At 46.9% G+C, this 16,923-nt stretch overlaps 1 protein-coding gene across 5 annotated transcripts in view; it reads right to left on the bottom strand.

Moving 5' to 3' along the window:
• TMEM181 (transmembrane protein 181) overlaps window positions 1–13,887 on the bottom strand; it is a 36,026-nt gene extending 22,139 nt beyond the window's left edge. For 2 of the 5 annotated variants that reach the window (XM_040598115.1, XM_040598117.1), the window contains exons 1-3: window positions 5,681–5,724; window positions 5,613–5,648; window positions 631–734 (exon numbers count right to left, since the gene is read on the bottom strand). In XM_040598115.1, coding sequence (XP_040454049.1) covers window positions 631–734; window positions 5,613–5,620 — 112 coding nt within the window. In that variant the 5' untranslated portion in view covers window positions 5,621–5,648; window positions 5,681–5,724. Of the gene's footprint in view, window positions 1–630; window positions 735–2,289; window positions 3,335–5,612; window positions 5,649–5,680; window positions 5,725–13,673 lie in introns of those variants that run through there. The other 3 variants (XM_040598113.1, XM_040598114.1, XM_040598116.1) reach the window with 3 other exon arrangements.
• Between the last annotated feature and the right edge of the window lie 3,036 nt (window positions 13,888–16,923).

Below are 16,923 nucleotides of genomic sequence, written 5' to 3'. Positions count from 1 at the left end.
GAGAAGCTCTCTGGAATGAAATACAGATGGCTCCCACACTTTCCGTCTGCCTAATGACACTCCGCATCTTTGTCAACCAGACTTTCACAAATCTCTCTGATCTCCAGGATAAGTATCCAGGCTTAGTCTCCCAGATCATCGTGACTCCCACAAAGGTCTTTGAAACCGGAGGCTCATCTATGTTTGACAAAAGAAGCTGCCATTTTTACATCACTAAAATATTCTATATTTCTGTGGCATTTATCACCCAAACATTTAGAAGCCTTTCAAACAGTTATCAATTTCCTTCCAGGAAATGACGTTATGAGCACCACCATTTTACAGATTGAAATACAAAGAAGAAAATTAATGTAGCAGCCTGCTGAAAAATTATGTTACAATGAAGCAGGTTTTTGTTTTACTTTACTGACTCTCCCCTGGAAAGCAGCTGCAAATACCAAATCTGTGTAGGTAATACTCCTATGAAAAAATGAGATGGAAGAGACACTTCCCCCTCCCTGTCAAAAGTAATGCTTTCTCAGACACCTTAGGGGCAGTAAGCTCATTAGCATTTAAATACATCTGTAAATACCAAGAGGTTTAGATAAAGCATACAAGAACTGAAATCTTTTACAAAGACAATATCCTTACCTGCTATTCCTATGAAGACTGTCAGACCAAAACAAACAAAGAATACTACAAAGACCAGAACAAAATGCCGTTTGGACAGTGTATATAATCGCATCGGTGCCAGCCTACAAGAAACAAAAAAAGCACAGAATTAGCTGTTGGTCATATTTCGAAGCCGGGGTGGGGGAATAGTCCCCATTCATTCCTCCACAAAGAAAATTAAACCAAACTTTGAGGTAACATGTTAACACTAAGAAATAATATTAATGCTGCTTTATAGGGCAAGGATAACTACTAGGAATTGTTAGGCTTATATATGTGCACACACATGCACGTCCCAAAATGTATGAATTTTGCCCATACTTTTTATGCTAGGGTCTTCTATCATCCTAAGACTTGAGCACAAGAAAGCATTTCTTAGAGAGAGAAAAAGTTACTTTTTTTTTTTAGTTCATATGTTAATACGTATAATTTAAATATCCAACATATCTCCTGCAACGACAGCTTAACCTAAAGGGACTGATGTCACTAACAACTCAGTTACCTGCACAGGATCTTGATGAGTTTTCTACACCCTATATATATAATTATATATATATATACATACACTATAATATATAGATATATAGATATATACACTTCATCCCTGCAGGATCATCCCTAAAAAGGAGTAAGGCAAGCTCCAGATCTGCTGGAGGTACATGCTCAGGCTCTGCATTCTTCTCTGAGCTCCATCAAAGCTTGGAAAATAGAAACCTGAACTTAAATTTATTATTAGACACTTAAATACAGATACACATAAAAGCAATGACATCTCTTTCACAATTGTTTGGTGGTTATTATTAGGTTAAAGACAAAATGGGAAAAAACTGAAAAGACCAACTGCCTCCCTTGGAAACAGGTAACTTCCAGTTCTGTTAGTTTAAGGGAAACATGATCAAAGAATTAATCCTACATAACATATCCCTCGTCTATCTCCCTTTTTATTAAATGCATAGTTCAGAAAAGGAAAATCCACCACATTTCAAAATACAGCCAACACTTTGATTTGAGTCATGCCAGAGCTGAGCTGCCATATAGCTGATTTACTGCTCTTCCAGGAGGCACGATCATAGAAAGCTGTACAGTTTATATGGGAAAGCAATACAATTGGGGGTAAGGGTGTTTTCCGATAAAACTGTATGAGCATCATCATGGAAAGAAATAAATGCATTACATTCTAAAGACAGTGTTCCCTTTCAGCTTGGAATAAAACTTTTTTTTCACCAGCTGAATGGTGCCGTTACTGGTTCACCATATTATTGAAGAAATGCAGAAAAAGTGGTGGAACCCTTTCCATAAGCCCAGCCCGAATTCTGGGACTAGGTACTGCATGCCTGCATGCCTGGCAGCCCTTAAAAGTAAGGCAAACAATTCACTTTACACCAGTAGAAGGTAACAATAACCTCTGTTTTTAAGAATCCCTGCATTCTTTCCAAATAAAAAAATAATTACATTATTCCTTTACTGTAAGTTTGAAAGATACAAATCTTAATTTAACTCACAAAGGAGGTGGGGAAGGGAGGAAAACCCCACAGAGGTAATGAGAACTGCAAACAAGTAATTGTAAATGTTACAAGTTTTCCCAAACTGGCCTTACAGGACTCTGGGCACAGCACCTGCAAGCACAGTGTAACTTACCTTGCTTGCCACACACCCTTATGTAGCGCAAAAGCCCCACGCCAGTCTAAGAAGTCAGAATAGCTGATAGTACAGGCAAAAGAAGGTAAATTGTACAGGAAATTATGATAGTCATAACCAGGAACAGATCAGATCTCTGTCACGGAGACCCTTACAGACAAATAAGATTTTGACTTTGAAAAATGCCAAATAATAGGCTCATTTCAAACCAGAACTTGTTTGCACAGCTTTTGCAGGGATATTAACTACAGCATTTTCCTTCAATCAATGTCTTAACACCTCAGCCTTCATGCACTTAAATCACTTCAAAGCTACTACATCTGTAGTAGTACTACACTAAGGCGCATTTTCCTATCTGTTCCAAGGGCTCCTCCAGTTCCACAGATGACCTGTCTCCCCAATTAATTCATTCCTTAATTAATTAATTAACTCTCCTTGTTTCCCTAAGAACACCACATACGGCACATTATCTTGAGATACCAAAATACTAATCTTAACAAGAAAATCCTTGCTATATAAAAATGGTACTTAAAATGCTGATACGCCTAAATGAAACATAAGGGTTGAAGGGGATACCAGATGCTTCATGGCAGAGCACACACCAAGGATCACGCAACACACAGAAACCAGGTCTGGATGGGAAAAGTCCATGAGCTGAGAATAGCTGACAATTGGAAGAGCATCGTATATATGCAGGAAAGTAAGACATATGCTCATGCTGTTCTTAACAGCTATACAGTCTCATGCAGGATACTTCTGACTTGCTATGCATATTCTCGGTTCTTTTGATAAGCTTCCACATTTCAAAATGCATAATGTGAACATGAGAAGCAGCTTCACCTCCACAGTCCTTACAGGAAAGTCACCGGAGTTCACCACCCAGCTAACACTCACAGCATCACAGCTATTGGCAATTATCACCCTGGTTTATTTGTACACCAAAGCACAGATGCACTTGCAAGCTTTCAAAGAAACATGTTCCAGACATTGGCTCATTCTTTATTCCAGCTCCTCTCCAGGTGGTGCAACACCTAGTAGTCAAAATGAGTTGGTATACACCTACCTAAGAACAGTCGTGCTGGCAGTTAACAGAGAGGAGACCAGAGAGAGCAGGGACATGCTGTTTTCCCTTCTTTCACACTGGTACTCCTGAAGTCTCATTTAAGCCACTGACTGTATGTGCTACTTATGTGCTACAGTATGTGCAATTTACAGGTCAGTGAGACAACACGGACTCCTTTTGTAAGGGCAAAAGTAAGACCTTGGCCTAATCTTGACTCCATTTATCATGACAACAAACAAAAATTTGTAGCGTTCCTATCACATGATGTATAGAATTTCCTTGTGTGGTTTCAGTGTCTCACTTCAACCTATCACCAGCTGACATACAAAGCAGATAAAATGATCTTCCTGTATGTTCATTGTTTAACATCTGCCTTTTGGAAAGAGATGATATAGAATGTATTAATATACATAAATGCAAGTTGGATGATCCCCCAACTAGCAGTTTCTTTCTTACATCCGGAAGGCATAATAAAGAATAAAATGTTTTACAGGCGTTTATGGGAAAAAGCAAAAAAAGCTTCCTCATTCTGGAAGCATCTATTCAAATGAGTTAAGAACTGTGCTTTGCTTTACCAATGGAAGACGTTTCTATCAGCCTGAGCAGCCTGAAGCTCAAGACCAGCCATCCAAGCGTCTGCAGATTTTTCAGGCAGCTTTTACCACCTGTACTGAGTTTTATCCTGAGACAGAAACCACATATTTTATAATTAAAATGGGTATGTCTAAAACCAACTGCAAAAGAGCAGAAAGCACAGAGACAGAAGCAGAATTATTTTACTCTGACATCTCAAACAGCAGCCGGTAAGAACTAAACTGCACTAATGCAATCCGTGATAGAGTGAACTATGGAAATGCACACTCATAAAACCTGCAATCTTTCAGAAACCATCCATAAGTTAGATGTAAGGGTAGGTTAAATCTTGCTCTTTGAGTAAAGTTTTGGCTCAAATGGTTAAGCAAAATGGTTCTCAAGCTGTTCCCCAACTTGAAATCACTTCTCATGCCTGCATCACAGTCTTTACAAAGACAATCACAGAAAACAAAGCCTCTTATACAATAGTTTTCACTTAAGACTCTCACTTTACAGATGGGAAGGCTGTGACAAAATTGAGATAAAGCAGTAGGTAGCACAAAGTTAATATTAAAATCAGAAATAACTTTTACCCAGAACAGTTTTTCTGGCATGCTGACCTCAACACCTCTGCCTCCAACTGCTCTCTTCTATTCTAGGCTCACTCCCAAACAAATCCATCAAACCCACTTTGATATAAATGATTATATATGCTACCTATATTCATAGTCCTGGGTCTATTGCACTTTCTCACAGTTTAAAGACACAGCTTGCTTCAGTGTCCCTCAGAAGACCTTTAATTTCTTCCTGCAGATGTATTCGGCAATGGTTAATAGCTAATGAGGCAGCACACGACTACATAAAAAGATGCGTGCAGTTAATATTGACAGCATTTCACAGCACTGCTCTACGACAACTGACAGCTAACCACGACCATGCTGGCTAGCTTGCGAGCACGCGGTAGGTTTGGTGCTTTTTTTCAGCGTTTTGTTTGTTGTGTTCATTGAACTCTGAACAATTAGTCACGGCGATGCCTCTATCCATGCGAAAACATATCCGGGAAAACAAGTTTTGCTTTTTCCTTCTCAGACACAAGACGGGCGCGGGGCTGCGACGGGATTCACTCCCCACAGCAGCGGGGGGACCGCCGCGCTCCGCTCGGAGCGGGATGGCGCCCGCAAGGCGCGGGCTGGCGAACCGTGGCCCCGGGACATGAACGTAACCGGCCGTAACCGCACTTCCTTAACGAGAATTAACGTATGTAACCTGAACGGCAAGATCCAGGTCTTCACAGGGGAAAAGCCCAGATTCCCGCACCCGGCCAGCGGAAGGCGTTTCTGCTCCCCGTTCCGGACCTTGCCCCAAGCGAACAAGCAGGTCCCGGTAACGGCGGGCCGGTGCCTGCCCCCCCGCCCCGAGACCCAGCGGGCGGCGCCGGCGGCAGCCGGGGGGCACCCGGAGCCGCAGGCCGGCCCGGCGGGCAGACGGGTATGCAAGCGGGCGGGCGGGCGGACGGGCGAGCGGGCGGGCTCCCGCCAGCCGTTAACGGCCGCTCCCGCCCCGCCAGCGCCCGCGCGCGAGGGCAGCCGCGCGAGCCCCCCAGCGAGCCGCCACCCCGCCCAGCACGCGCGAGGGTCCCCGGCGCGCGAGCCGCGACCACCCCGCTCCTCCCCCGCCCACCACTCACGGCTCCATCCCGGCGCCGCATGCGCATTGGAGGCGCCTCCCCCCCGCCCCCTCCCCGCCCGGAGCCGCCGCCGCTGCCGTGGCACAATCGCGAGCGGCGCCCCGCGGCGGCTTCCGCGTGCGTCACCCGGCCGCCACGCGACTCGGGAGACGTCACGGCAGCCCCCCGCCGCCCCGCAGCCGGGGGGCCGGAGGGCAGCGCTGCCGGCGGGGGGCGGCGGCGCTACGGCGGGCCGGAGGGGACACGGGCCGGCGTTCTGCGGCTGGCGGCCGGGCGCCGCGCCGGTGCGGGGAGCGGCTGGCGGCCCCGCGTTGGGCAGCCGCGGCGGGCAGGGCCCGGCCCGCGGCCTTGAGGGGCCATCCGCCGCCTCCCGCGCCGTACTGCCGGCTGCAGCCGCCGCTTTTCCGCAGCGGGAGCCCCGGGGCGAGGGACGGGCGCCGGGCGCAATCACCGGCCGCCACCCCCCCCGGGCCGCGGGAGGGCCGCTGGGGCCCGGCGCTGAGCTTCGGCCCTTTGAGGCGCTACCTGGGCTCTGGCGAAAAGGCCCTGAGCGGCTGGGCCTCCTCCGCCCACCGGGGCTTCGACACGGGCCGCTCCGCTGGGGTGGCAGCGGCATTTTCCACGTTTCCAGCGCGCTCGTCAGCTGGTGGTGTAGCAGGAGAAGCCACGTGTATCAGAGGGAAATGTAACCTTATAAACAGAAAACATGTAAGACAGAGAATTGGTTCTGGATCTGATCTAAACCTGCCCATTTGAGGCGTAAGGTCTGAGGTGACTTATCTGTGGTGAACACGTGCGGGTTTAGTGCCCGTTAGAGACAGCCTCCCGGCTGGCAGATGTGATGGGATTTTTTCCCAGCCTGACCAAATGGCAATGGCTCTTCCAGCGGAATGAAAATGCTATCACTGCAGTCACCTGTACGCAGCTTCGTGGTGTTCGAGATGTGGCTGAGGTATCGTGTTCACAGAGAATTCGGTCAGCTCCCAGTCACCAGCTACTGGTTTGAACATACTGCTTAATAAAAATCTCCAGATCGCACCTAACACCATTTTGCTCTTGCACAAATGTTGACGTACAGTTGGATTTTGTTCCACTTTCCTATTAAATGTCCTGGGATTGGGCAACAAAGATTGTCAACGGATCCACTGGGTAGCAATGATCAAAACTAGGCAGCTTTAGGGATTTTGCCAAGTTATATTTTGAGCTAATTTCTGATAGAAAGCCAGCACTTCAACACGTGTCTAGGATAAAATACCTGGTGTCTAGTCTAGGATAAAATTCCGAGTAACTTCCTGGCTTTGGTATTTGTCATATATATATTGCCAACCCAGGATGACTCCAGAAATGTTTAGATAGATCAGTCAACATATAATTTAAAAATTACCTCTTCAACAATCAAATACGTCCATAAAAGCTTACTCTAGATGGTAAGATGGCTTTATTGCAATTCCTTTTTAAAGGTACTTAACATTAACAGTATTATTAATTTCATTCAGTTGCCTTACAGGTAATTCATGTAATTACTGGTGACCTGTGGGACCCAGTATGTATCTTGTGTAGCACCACTAAACGCAAAAGAAACATGTTGGGAATTAATTCAGACATTGATACCATATTTGTCCCATCAGTTAGATCTTTGAATTATACCACTGACGATTATCTAGTAATCTCATAAAAAGGCTGTCTTGAGAAATGCATGATATGAAGTGATGAAAGAAAGGCATTTATAAATCTGAAATCGACAGGAATTGCTACTGTAGGGCAGAAAACAAAGGTTTGAGAAATCAGGACAACCTAACAAACTGTATCTGTTCAGAACAAGATAGCACTACCAAGCCACAGTTTGAAGTCATTAGGTCATAGGTGATATGACATGCATTGCCTAGCTTTCAGCAGACTTCAGGCTTCCCCAACAAGTTCTCTCTGACCAGAAAATGATGGAATGATGTTTACAGCATCTGTGACCATTTCCAGTGTTCTGGGAGGCACAGTTGCAGAGTTACGACTGCTACCATTTATGTGCACACATCTGAGCTATTTGTAGAACTGCTGAGATCCTTCTGGCACTCAGATGTTTCACTAACATGAATCAATTTATTCTCCTCAAAATAAAAATACATTCTTCTCATTGAATGGGTAGGAAACTGAAGCACAGAGAGACAGCCTAACCGAAAGTCACTCAGAGAACAGCGTGTGGATGGCAGAATTTGAAATCCAGCTCACTTCAATCAGCCATGGGACCACATTTCTCTTTGCCATCTACCAGCTTTCAAAGGGTTGTGAATACATTGTAAACACATGCATTGCAACCAGTAAGTGCTGTCAAAATAGTGGCATTGAGTTTACAAACTAAACACTCAGAGGGAAGGTACTGTGAATCCCCTCTCCCTCCACAAATGCAGAATCAGTCAGTCTCACTCTGCTTTGCTTCTTGCAAGAAGGTGCCACTCAGTGCCTTGTCTGACGTGTTCTGGGGTGAAACAGTGCAAGAAGCTACTGTCTGCCTCATACGTTGTAGAAAGTGGATGGTGTATGGTGAATGAGGCTTGCAAGAAGAGGCAGGCTGATCTATGAACAAGAAGGCTGAATGCCAGCTCAGCTAGGATTCTGTTTACACTAACCACCTTAACACTAACACTATGCTTTCATGACCAGTTTATACTTTCATGGCTCCTACCTACAGCTTTAGTGACAAAAGGTGAAATCCAGCCTCTCTGTAGCTCTTTGATTTTTACGAGCACAAATGTTTGTGCAGTAGTGGTGAATCAAATAATGGAAATTATCTGAGTTGCAAGTAACTCAGAAAGAAAATGGTGTTTTGCTGGATTGGTTGCTCTGTCATTGTGCAGCTACAGGAACATTTGTGGGCAGACGAGGAAAAGAGCAAAATGTGTGACTAGGAGAGCTAGGATGGCTTCTTCCAGCCACAGAGCTAGCTTATGGCAGCTTAAAGCAATCATGAAGCTACTGTTAAGTCTCCTCCTCCTGCTGCTGTTTCAAGCCTTCTAGCCCTAGCTGTGTACTTCACACTTGGGTCATTTGGGTTCTTCCCCCAGTTGCCAGGACCCAGCAGTGAGCCCTGTAAGAACAAGAGAAGGGTACCAGTTGTGGCTTGAAGCAGCCACTGAAGGTCCTGCCTGGGGCTAGGCTGGCAGCAGCATGAACCTTCAGGGAATTTCACTGCAGTTCTCTAGCAAGGTCTTGCTGACCCCTTGGCTTCTCAGAGACTTGCACTTTGAGCACTTGGGAAAGATTTTAAGAAGGTGGGAAGAAGCGTATCCTTATCACAACAGCCCTCTGGCAAACTTCTAGTTTCTCTGAAGCACACAGACACTAGTTTCTCAAAGGAAAAATGAACAGCTTCCCTCTGTTGCTGAGTAAATGATGTGCTGTTCTGTGGTCTTTTTGTTAAGGGAGCAGAACCACTGTGAATGAACTTTTCCCACATGTTTTGAAGATTAGCTATGTTTTCATGAACTGGAAACACTCGTAGGAGATGCTGAGGAATTAAGAATATCGGTATCATCTATAATTACCACTTCTGTTACCCATATAAGCAACATCAAGCATTAATTAAAGCTGCAAGTTAAATAATAAGTTTCACGATGTCCTATATGTAGTCTTTTCTTTTTGATGTACAAAATGTCATATTATTGAATGATAGGAGTTTAAAATGTATCCCTTATTTAAAGCAGGGCAGATTGTAGGTCATTTATCTTAATCTCTGGGTATTATTACTAAATTCAGCATCAACACTGTGCTTCCTTGTATAAGCTGATTGGCCAGTGGGATATGTTCATTAACCTAGGAGTTGATTTTTCAAGAATACCAAGCTGTTACTTAGTTATGCAACTGTGATGTCACACCACAGTTTGGCCACTTTCCTGCTCTCTCCTCTCTGTCAGGTAGGCACTTTCATTGCTTGCTTTCCTATCAAAATGTTTTCAGCATGCTGAACTCTTTGACATTAGCTAGGGGATCACGTTATGAAACTCCCACTGAAATAACTGTCGGCTGTTTGGGAGGCCTGCTGTGAGGCCTGCTGTCTTCTGGTAAGCTTTGTATATGTCACAGACCACATGTCGAAGAAATAAAAATGTAGATGCTTTAGTAACATTTGTACTAAGTTCTTTTTGTACCCATAGCTTAGTTAAAATTGCCTAGTGCAGTGGAGGTTGCTGTCAGCTGCCAGCCCTCCTCTCCTTGCCCTGCCATCCGGGCCAGAAGGCATGCTAGGGGAGGAAGGGACATACTGGAGTGGGAGGGAGAGACACCAGGCAACAAACTGTTCATTCAAGTGGCTTCTTCAGAGCAATTTATCAGGTGTATAAATTAGAACAACCCTGAAGTTGCTGTAATAGATCTAATGCACTTTGTAGTGGTGCCCAAGACTGATGGGAGAGCCCAACACTATTCCAGTCTGCCTTCTCTGAGCTTATCTACCGCACCAAGCATCTCCTGGTGTACCACAGACTAATCCTAGGTGTACTAAGTCCAGACCGACCTGGTATTGGAGTCACCAATGAGGTTATTTAATATGACACCCATTAGTCTGTAAATAAATAGTTTCTTTCACAAGCATATCATGAAGTGCCATGTCTGCCTAAGGGAACTCTTAACCCAGGCAGATGGCGTCAGTTAGTGCGCTGTGCCACGGCCAACCCTGCTCTCTCCACCTCTCCCAGATGGCTGGGTAAACTGGTGCTTGTTTGTGGGGAAATACACCAGGATGCACAATGTACAGACTATACTGGGCTGCTGAGCAGAACAAGCTAACACGGACACCCCTTCATCTCTATAGTGTGGATGAGTGCCCTGGGGCTATGCAGCGTAAGGGTGACGTGGCTTGAGGTGGCTGAGGAGCCTGCCACCCTTAGTTTTCACCCCTGCCCAAAGAACAGGCTGCTCACAGACAGCTGCTAAACCACACGTTCAAGAGCACCGTGCTTTAAAGGAAACGATCACCAAAAGATATCACTGAACTGGGACAGCCTCAGATCTGAATCTGAAGTGACTCAGCCATCTGTGCAGTGAGAGCATAGTTCCTTGGGATAACAGCTTCATCAGCCGTCTCTGAGCTAGGTCATCCCTTCACACCGAATCCCCTGTCACTGAGAATAAGCACATACCAACACAGCATACAACAAGCACTCCTGAGTCAAGAAAAGCTGTTTCCCTGCCAGTCACAAAGGGGACTGCTTGGTGTTTTTCCATTTCTGCATCAGCTCTGCTCCAAAGCTTTCCAGTTTTGAGTTTTTCTGTTGGCACTCAGAGAAGGAAGCCCTTACAGAAATCAGGAGTGAGACTGCAGCAGCAATTATTTTTTTTTCTAGAAAACATTACTTGCAAACACACCCACCCCCTGCCCTGCCCCAGCCTCTCCTTTCCTACCACTTAATGAACTTGACCACTGTTTCTGAAGAGGGGATGGAAACCACCAGCTGAAGGCCCAATGGCTGTGCTCAACTGGTGGGAGGGGAGAGTTAAGGCTAGCAGCGGTTGATAGCCTCATATTTGTGAATACAGTGTGTGAGAGAGAAAAAACATGCTTTTATGTGGTTTTACCATCTCTTCATTTTGTTAGTCTGGTATAAAATATTACTCGCTTTTAGTAACCTTACTATTTTGAAGAACCTGCCTGGTTTGAAGTAAAGGCAAGCCACACAGCCTTTCCTTGGTCAAACTTCCAAAATTCTGCCTGCTGTCAGAGCAGTATCTCCATTACATCCCTGAATGTACTTATTTATAACCTGACCAAACATACTGAATAAAATAGAGAGGATGAAGTATCTAATTCTTGATCCCATAAGGGAGAGTTGGAATCTAAAAGGCAGATGCCATTGCTACATCCATCCATCATGCTGAAGGGAAGCACTCACCAGAACAGCAGGTATGCAGTGACAGTAACAGTAAACTAATTTTATTGCAGGTCACTTAGGTTAGGGGTTTGGGAATGCAGGGAAGTACTAGCATGACTTCTAAGTCATGAAATGTTATTTCCTTGCCAAGAGCCCAATATTAACCCCATTTCATTCTAGATGACCTGCAGCTGATAACTCTTGGGGATATTCTTACTGAAGAAAGGGCAATCTAGCACTAACTGTACAAGCTCATTTGATGCGGTGGGCTAGCACCTTCTCTTTTCAACCCAGAAAGTCCCTCCATACACATTTAAAGTCATAAAAATGAGTTAATAACCATTTACCTTGGAGAGCTCAAGTTTCTTCTGGAAACAAAGCTGAACAAATGTCTCTCCCAGGACCTCTTATTCGTTAATTCGAAGCTTATGCCTCCCCTCTTTCTCCATTCTAGTGCCGATATTCATTATCATGCTGCCAGGTGCACACAGGTACATTTCCATCGCTCTTTACCACCTCCCATGGCTTCTCACAGCATGCTCAGGTACAAAGAGCCACTGTTTTGACAGGAAGGACCATGGTTATGGTGAACTCTGCCAAGCTGTCAGGCAGTGTTTCCAAACTCTGTGACTCTCTGTAGGCTTTACCATTGTGAGCAATGAGACAATTTCAATCTAATGGGCCACCTGCCCCTTCCCTGGGAAAACAGGCACAGAATACTGGGGTCAAATGATCAAAGCAGAAGAACTGGGGCACCATGCACAAAGAGGCAGAAGTCCTTATGCTCAGATTTATAGTAAAATAGAGCTGAAAGAGACTTCACAAGGTACCTAATCTTTCCTTCTGTCTCAAGAGAGCATCTGCCAGACCTACGTCTTTCTTGGCACGCGTTTGTGAAAAGTTTTTAAAGACCTCCAGGTGATGGAAATGCTACAGCCTCCCTGGATAGTTCTTTCTATAGTGTTTTACCATCCTTCCCGTTCAGAAGTTTTTTCTTAATGTCTAATACGAACTTTCACTGCTTCAATTAATATTACTCTGTAATCTTTTGTCCAAGACAAACTTAAAGTTTCTCTTTACAGAAATTCCTGTTGCTCCAACTTGGATGTTTCTTCTTTTCGGGGAGCAACCCCAAATTTTCCTCACACCTATGTTTGCTAGGCTTTTGATTATCCATATCTCTGTCCTTATGCTCTCTTCCATTGGCAAGCCCTTCAAGTGTGGTGCCCAGAACTGGACACAGCTGCAGCTGAGGTCTGGAGTGGTGACTGAAGTAGATGGTTTAATTCTCACATCTTACAAACCGTGCTTTTGCTGTATGCCCAAATGAACTTTTTTACATGTATAAGACAATGTCATTGTTGAAAGAAGGTATTTTATAAGGTAGTATAATTCCCATACCTCCCCTCCCACCGGAAAAAAAAAAAAAAAAAAAGTTACCCAACTGTTTGTTCCCCGCAACCTGTATTTGGGCTGAAGAGATTCATTCTGTTTCCTGGCATTTGTTTCTCCTGATTCTTGCTCTACTTTTTCAGACCCTTTCTCCGATCCAAAAATTCTTTTCTTTGATAAGCCCGTCCTCCAACGCCGTTGGAGTCCTCCCTAGCCTTGTGTAATCCCTGAGCACGAACGGTCTCCCGCCATCACTGGTCATTTAGGGAAACAGGAGACAGGGCCACGCACGGCAGGAACATGGATGCAGCCTGCTCAGTGCACCCGTCCCTTTGCCGGCCACTGCTTTCCCCGCCCGCTTGTCCCTGTCCTAGGGCCGGTTCACGGTGCTCCAGACCACGTTCCGCCGCCTCGCTAGGGCAGGGGAAGGCGTGCACGGAGGGATGCAGATGGGAACTGCGGGCATCAGCGATGTAAGGACGGGAACGCGGGAGGCGGGGAACGGCGGCGCTGGGCTTTCTGCCCGGAGGCGCTGCGGCCCCGGTACCGCCGCGGCGGGACTGCAGGGCCCGGGCCCCGTGGGGCCGCCCGCCGGAACACGGCCCCGGGCTGGGGCGGCGGCTCCCGCTGCGCCGCCGGGGCTCGTCGCCCGAAGCCCGGCCTCAGATCGCCGGTGCCGGTCCCCGCCCAGCATCCCCCGGCTCGCTCCCGGTGGCGGCCCGGTCCCCTCCGGAGCCGCCGGCCGAGCGCCGCGGAGGCCAGGCCGGAGGAAGCCGCGGAGTCCCGGGGAGAGCCGCGCCCGCGCCCGTACCGGTAGTAGCGGTCATCCTTGTAGGGGGTGAGGTCTTCCTTGATCTCCCGGTAGGTCTCCCGCACCCGCCTGCAGAAGCGCTTGACCTCGCCGCACAGCGGGCTCCCGAAGGCGGCGAAATCCGCCTCCATGGCGCCCCGCGCCGCCTCAGGCCCCGCGCTCCGCCATGGCGCCTCGCCAGAGCCCGCCCGGCGCTGCGCGGCCGCGGGGCGGGGGCGGCGCAGGAGCCGCAGCGGCGGCGGCGGCGGCAGGGGCGGGCCCTCGGCGCACGGCCCGCGCCCGCGGGGGCGGCGGGAGCCGCTTCAGCACCACGGAGAGGGGCGGCCGGTGCCCGGGAAGGCCGCTGCCCCCGCCCCGCCCGGGGAAAGGGGCCGGGGCAGGGCTGGGCTGCGGGGCCGGGGCAGGGCTGCGGGGCCGGGGAAAGGCTGGGCTGCGGAGCCGGCGCGGCGCCAGGGTGCCGGCTGCGGGGCCAAGGCCTCTCTGCCCCCGGCGGCTGATGCCGGGCAGCGGGGGCTCCCCCGGCCCCCCGCCCCGCCCGGCCCGGCCCGGCCTGCCCGCAGCGCCCGGGGAAGCAGGGAAAGGCCGCGCGTTACCTCTGCTGCGAACATCGGGGTGGGTGTGTGTAAAATAAAACCGGTCTGTTCTTCAAAGCACACCAGCTCTACCTGAAGTGGATGTCCCGGTTTTTACGGGATCTTTTATCCCACCAAAATGAGGCCGGCTGGCACCACTGAAGAAGGCCTAGCACAGGAAAGAAATCCTGTGGGAAATCCACTTTTTTTGGGCATAATGCTCCAGCATTATGAACAAAGCTGTTTTGATTTTCAGAGTGACTTCTGCTGCGCTCTGGTCAATTTGCAGCATGACGTATTAGCTTAATTTGTATTAAATTTTTTTTCTTAAACAACCTTAAAACATTTTAACTCTGTTTTAAATTATTCTATCAATTAAAATCTTAATCATTTCCATGGATGAATGGCAATGATGGTATCCATATTAAATATGAAAATGCATCACTATTGATATGTTGTAATAAATTCTGGAGAGTCTCTGCACTGCCCCATGTAAATGTCTTTCCCATTCGTGCTCAGGAAGCTGGCCCGGGATATTTCCCGGCTTTGCCCTTACTCTGTATTTTATCCCACACTAAGGCTGGGACATGCACTTTTACTTAAAAGCCCACTTCGATACCTCACCAATATGTGGTGACAAGAAGTTATTCCTGGTGGTACAGTGGGAGAGGGACAAAAAAGTCCTGTGGCAGGTGGCTGGGGGAGAGAGCATGAGAGGAAGGCTGGCCTCTGGCTAAGAATTTCTGTTTCCTAACTCTGAATGTTTCTAAGCCTGAGAAGATGTAGCAGCAGGATAGAAGCCACATGCACATTTAGGCTGGAGGCTAGAAGGTTCCTAACAAGCACAGGACTATTGCTCTGGAACAGTCTCTGAAGAGGACCACAGAGCCCAGCCAGAGTTAGGGTAGAGCCTGAACAGCTTCTGAACAGCTACTCTGAAACCTCAGGACAGGCTTAGCAGGTCCCTTGCACGATTGTGACCGCCTGTGTGCTGTAACACACCAGCACCCTGCTCGTTACATACATGTGGCTGATGTAGTCATTTTCCTGGAAGTGTTTATTTCAGGGTAAACATTTCATTTGTGATTAAGATTTAGCCATGTTTTCCCTCAAAGCAAGAATTAAAATTTGTTATGTGTGATGAATGTGCTGCTTCCAGCTCTCAGGCTCAGAGATAGGAATAATCAATGGGATCTTTAAATATTTACCAAAAGGAGGAAATAAAGCTTCAGCAGAGTAAACCCACATTCACTACTAGGAGTTGCACAGTTAGTGTAGCAAAATAATAAAAAAAAAGGCTCAAAGATTTAAAACGGATTACCATTTAATTACTTACAATGAAATGACCTCTATTGCATTTATTTCTCACACCCCACACCGCAAACCAGGGTTTGCCCAAGGGCCCAAAGCAGCACCGTTCCTGACGTGCAATCATTTTCCTCCCTGTTGTGCTGAACATTATCCAGGCTGGCTCCAAGCAGTGTGTGTCCCCTGCACCTCGAGTGCCTCAGGAGGAAATCACACCCGCTGTGGAAGGCTGACGGTCAGGCCTGCAGGTTACTCAGAGAAGGTGTCAGCGCTGACCATATATTAACCCACCACCTTTTGCTACCAAAAAAAAAAGCAGTCAATGTTTCAACTAATTACCAGACATTATGGGATTAAAATTACTAGGCTTGTGAACAGTGAAGTTGGTGTGAAGACCCAAGCTAATTGCATATTCCCATTGCGGTCCAATTAAATGCTCAGAAATGCTAAGGTCAAGAATTCATTTTGAGTTTCCAAAACACTTCAGCGTGTCAACAAAGCAAGCAATACACAGAGCTGTATGCATGTACCACCAGTGTGCCAATCAAATGTTTTCAGTGCATGGCCTCTTCTGCCTGGGCAGTGACCAGACACTGAAAGCACACGGAGCCGTGCTGGCTGTGCCATGTGCAGCCAAGAAAACACCCAAGAGCTGAGGACACTGGTGATCTGTGATGTTCAGCCACCTAAAAGTGACTTTAAGAAAATGGTACTGTAGTTACAAGTCTGGCTTGTTGCTTTTTTAAAAAAACGCTTCCTTTGCGACGCAGTAGCAATTCCTAGGTAACATTTTTAAGGCAAAAAAGTTACCTTCCATCCAAACTTTTTCTTCAAAGAAATGTCAGGTTTTCCTTTTTTTTCTTAAATGAGAAAAATATTAAAATGAACTTCTAATATTAAACAGCCACTTCTATTAAAATTAAAACTGACAATCTATTTTCTATTGTTAAAACCTAATGAACAGAATATTTCAGTTAGTTGTTACCTACCCCTAGCCCTGCAGATGCTAACAGATCGGGCTTCTACCTTCATCAGTGGGTCCATCCTGTCAGTGCAGTCATGGCACAGGTCGGGCTGGCAGAGAAAAGCGTTTTGTTCTGCAGGAAGCACAACTTCAATAAAAGCAAAGGAAGCTCAAGGTTTCATAGGCAGCTTTGCAGACAACATACAAGAGTAATGAATGAATGACCTGCACTGGGACACTGCTCTGGGGTATGACTTGCCCTGTTCATTTCAGGGCACCCTAACTCATCTGTCCAAGCACAGCACCTTCTGTGTCAACCTTGTTTTGCTGCTTTGCACAGCACGTAATAAAAAAGAGGCACCATCAAACCGCATGTAAGAACAAACCAGAATAAAGTAATACTGAG

Source organism: Falco naumanni, chromosome 6, assembly GCF_017639655.2.
Source record: "Falco naumanni isolate bFalNau1 chromosome 6, bFalNau1.pat, whole genome shotgun sequence".
Taxonomy (NCBI): domain Eukaryota; kingdom Metazoa; phylum Chordata; class Aves; order Falconiformes; family Falconidae; genus Falco; species Falco naumanni.
The sequence above is the reverse complement of the archived record's forward strand: the minus strand, read 5'-3'. Positions and strand labels throughout refer to the sequence as shown.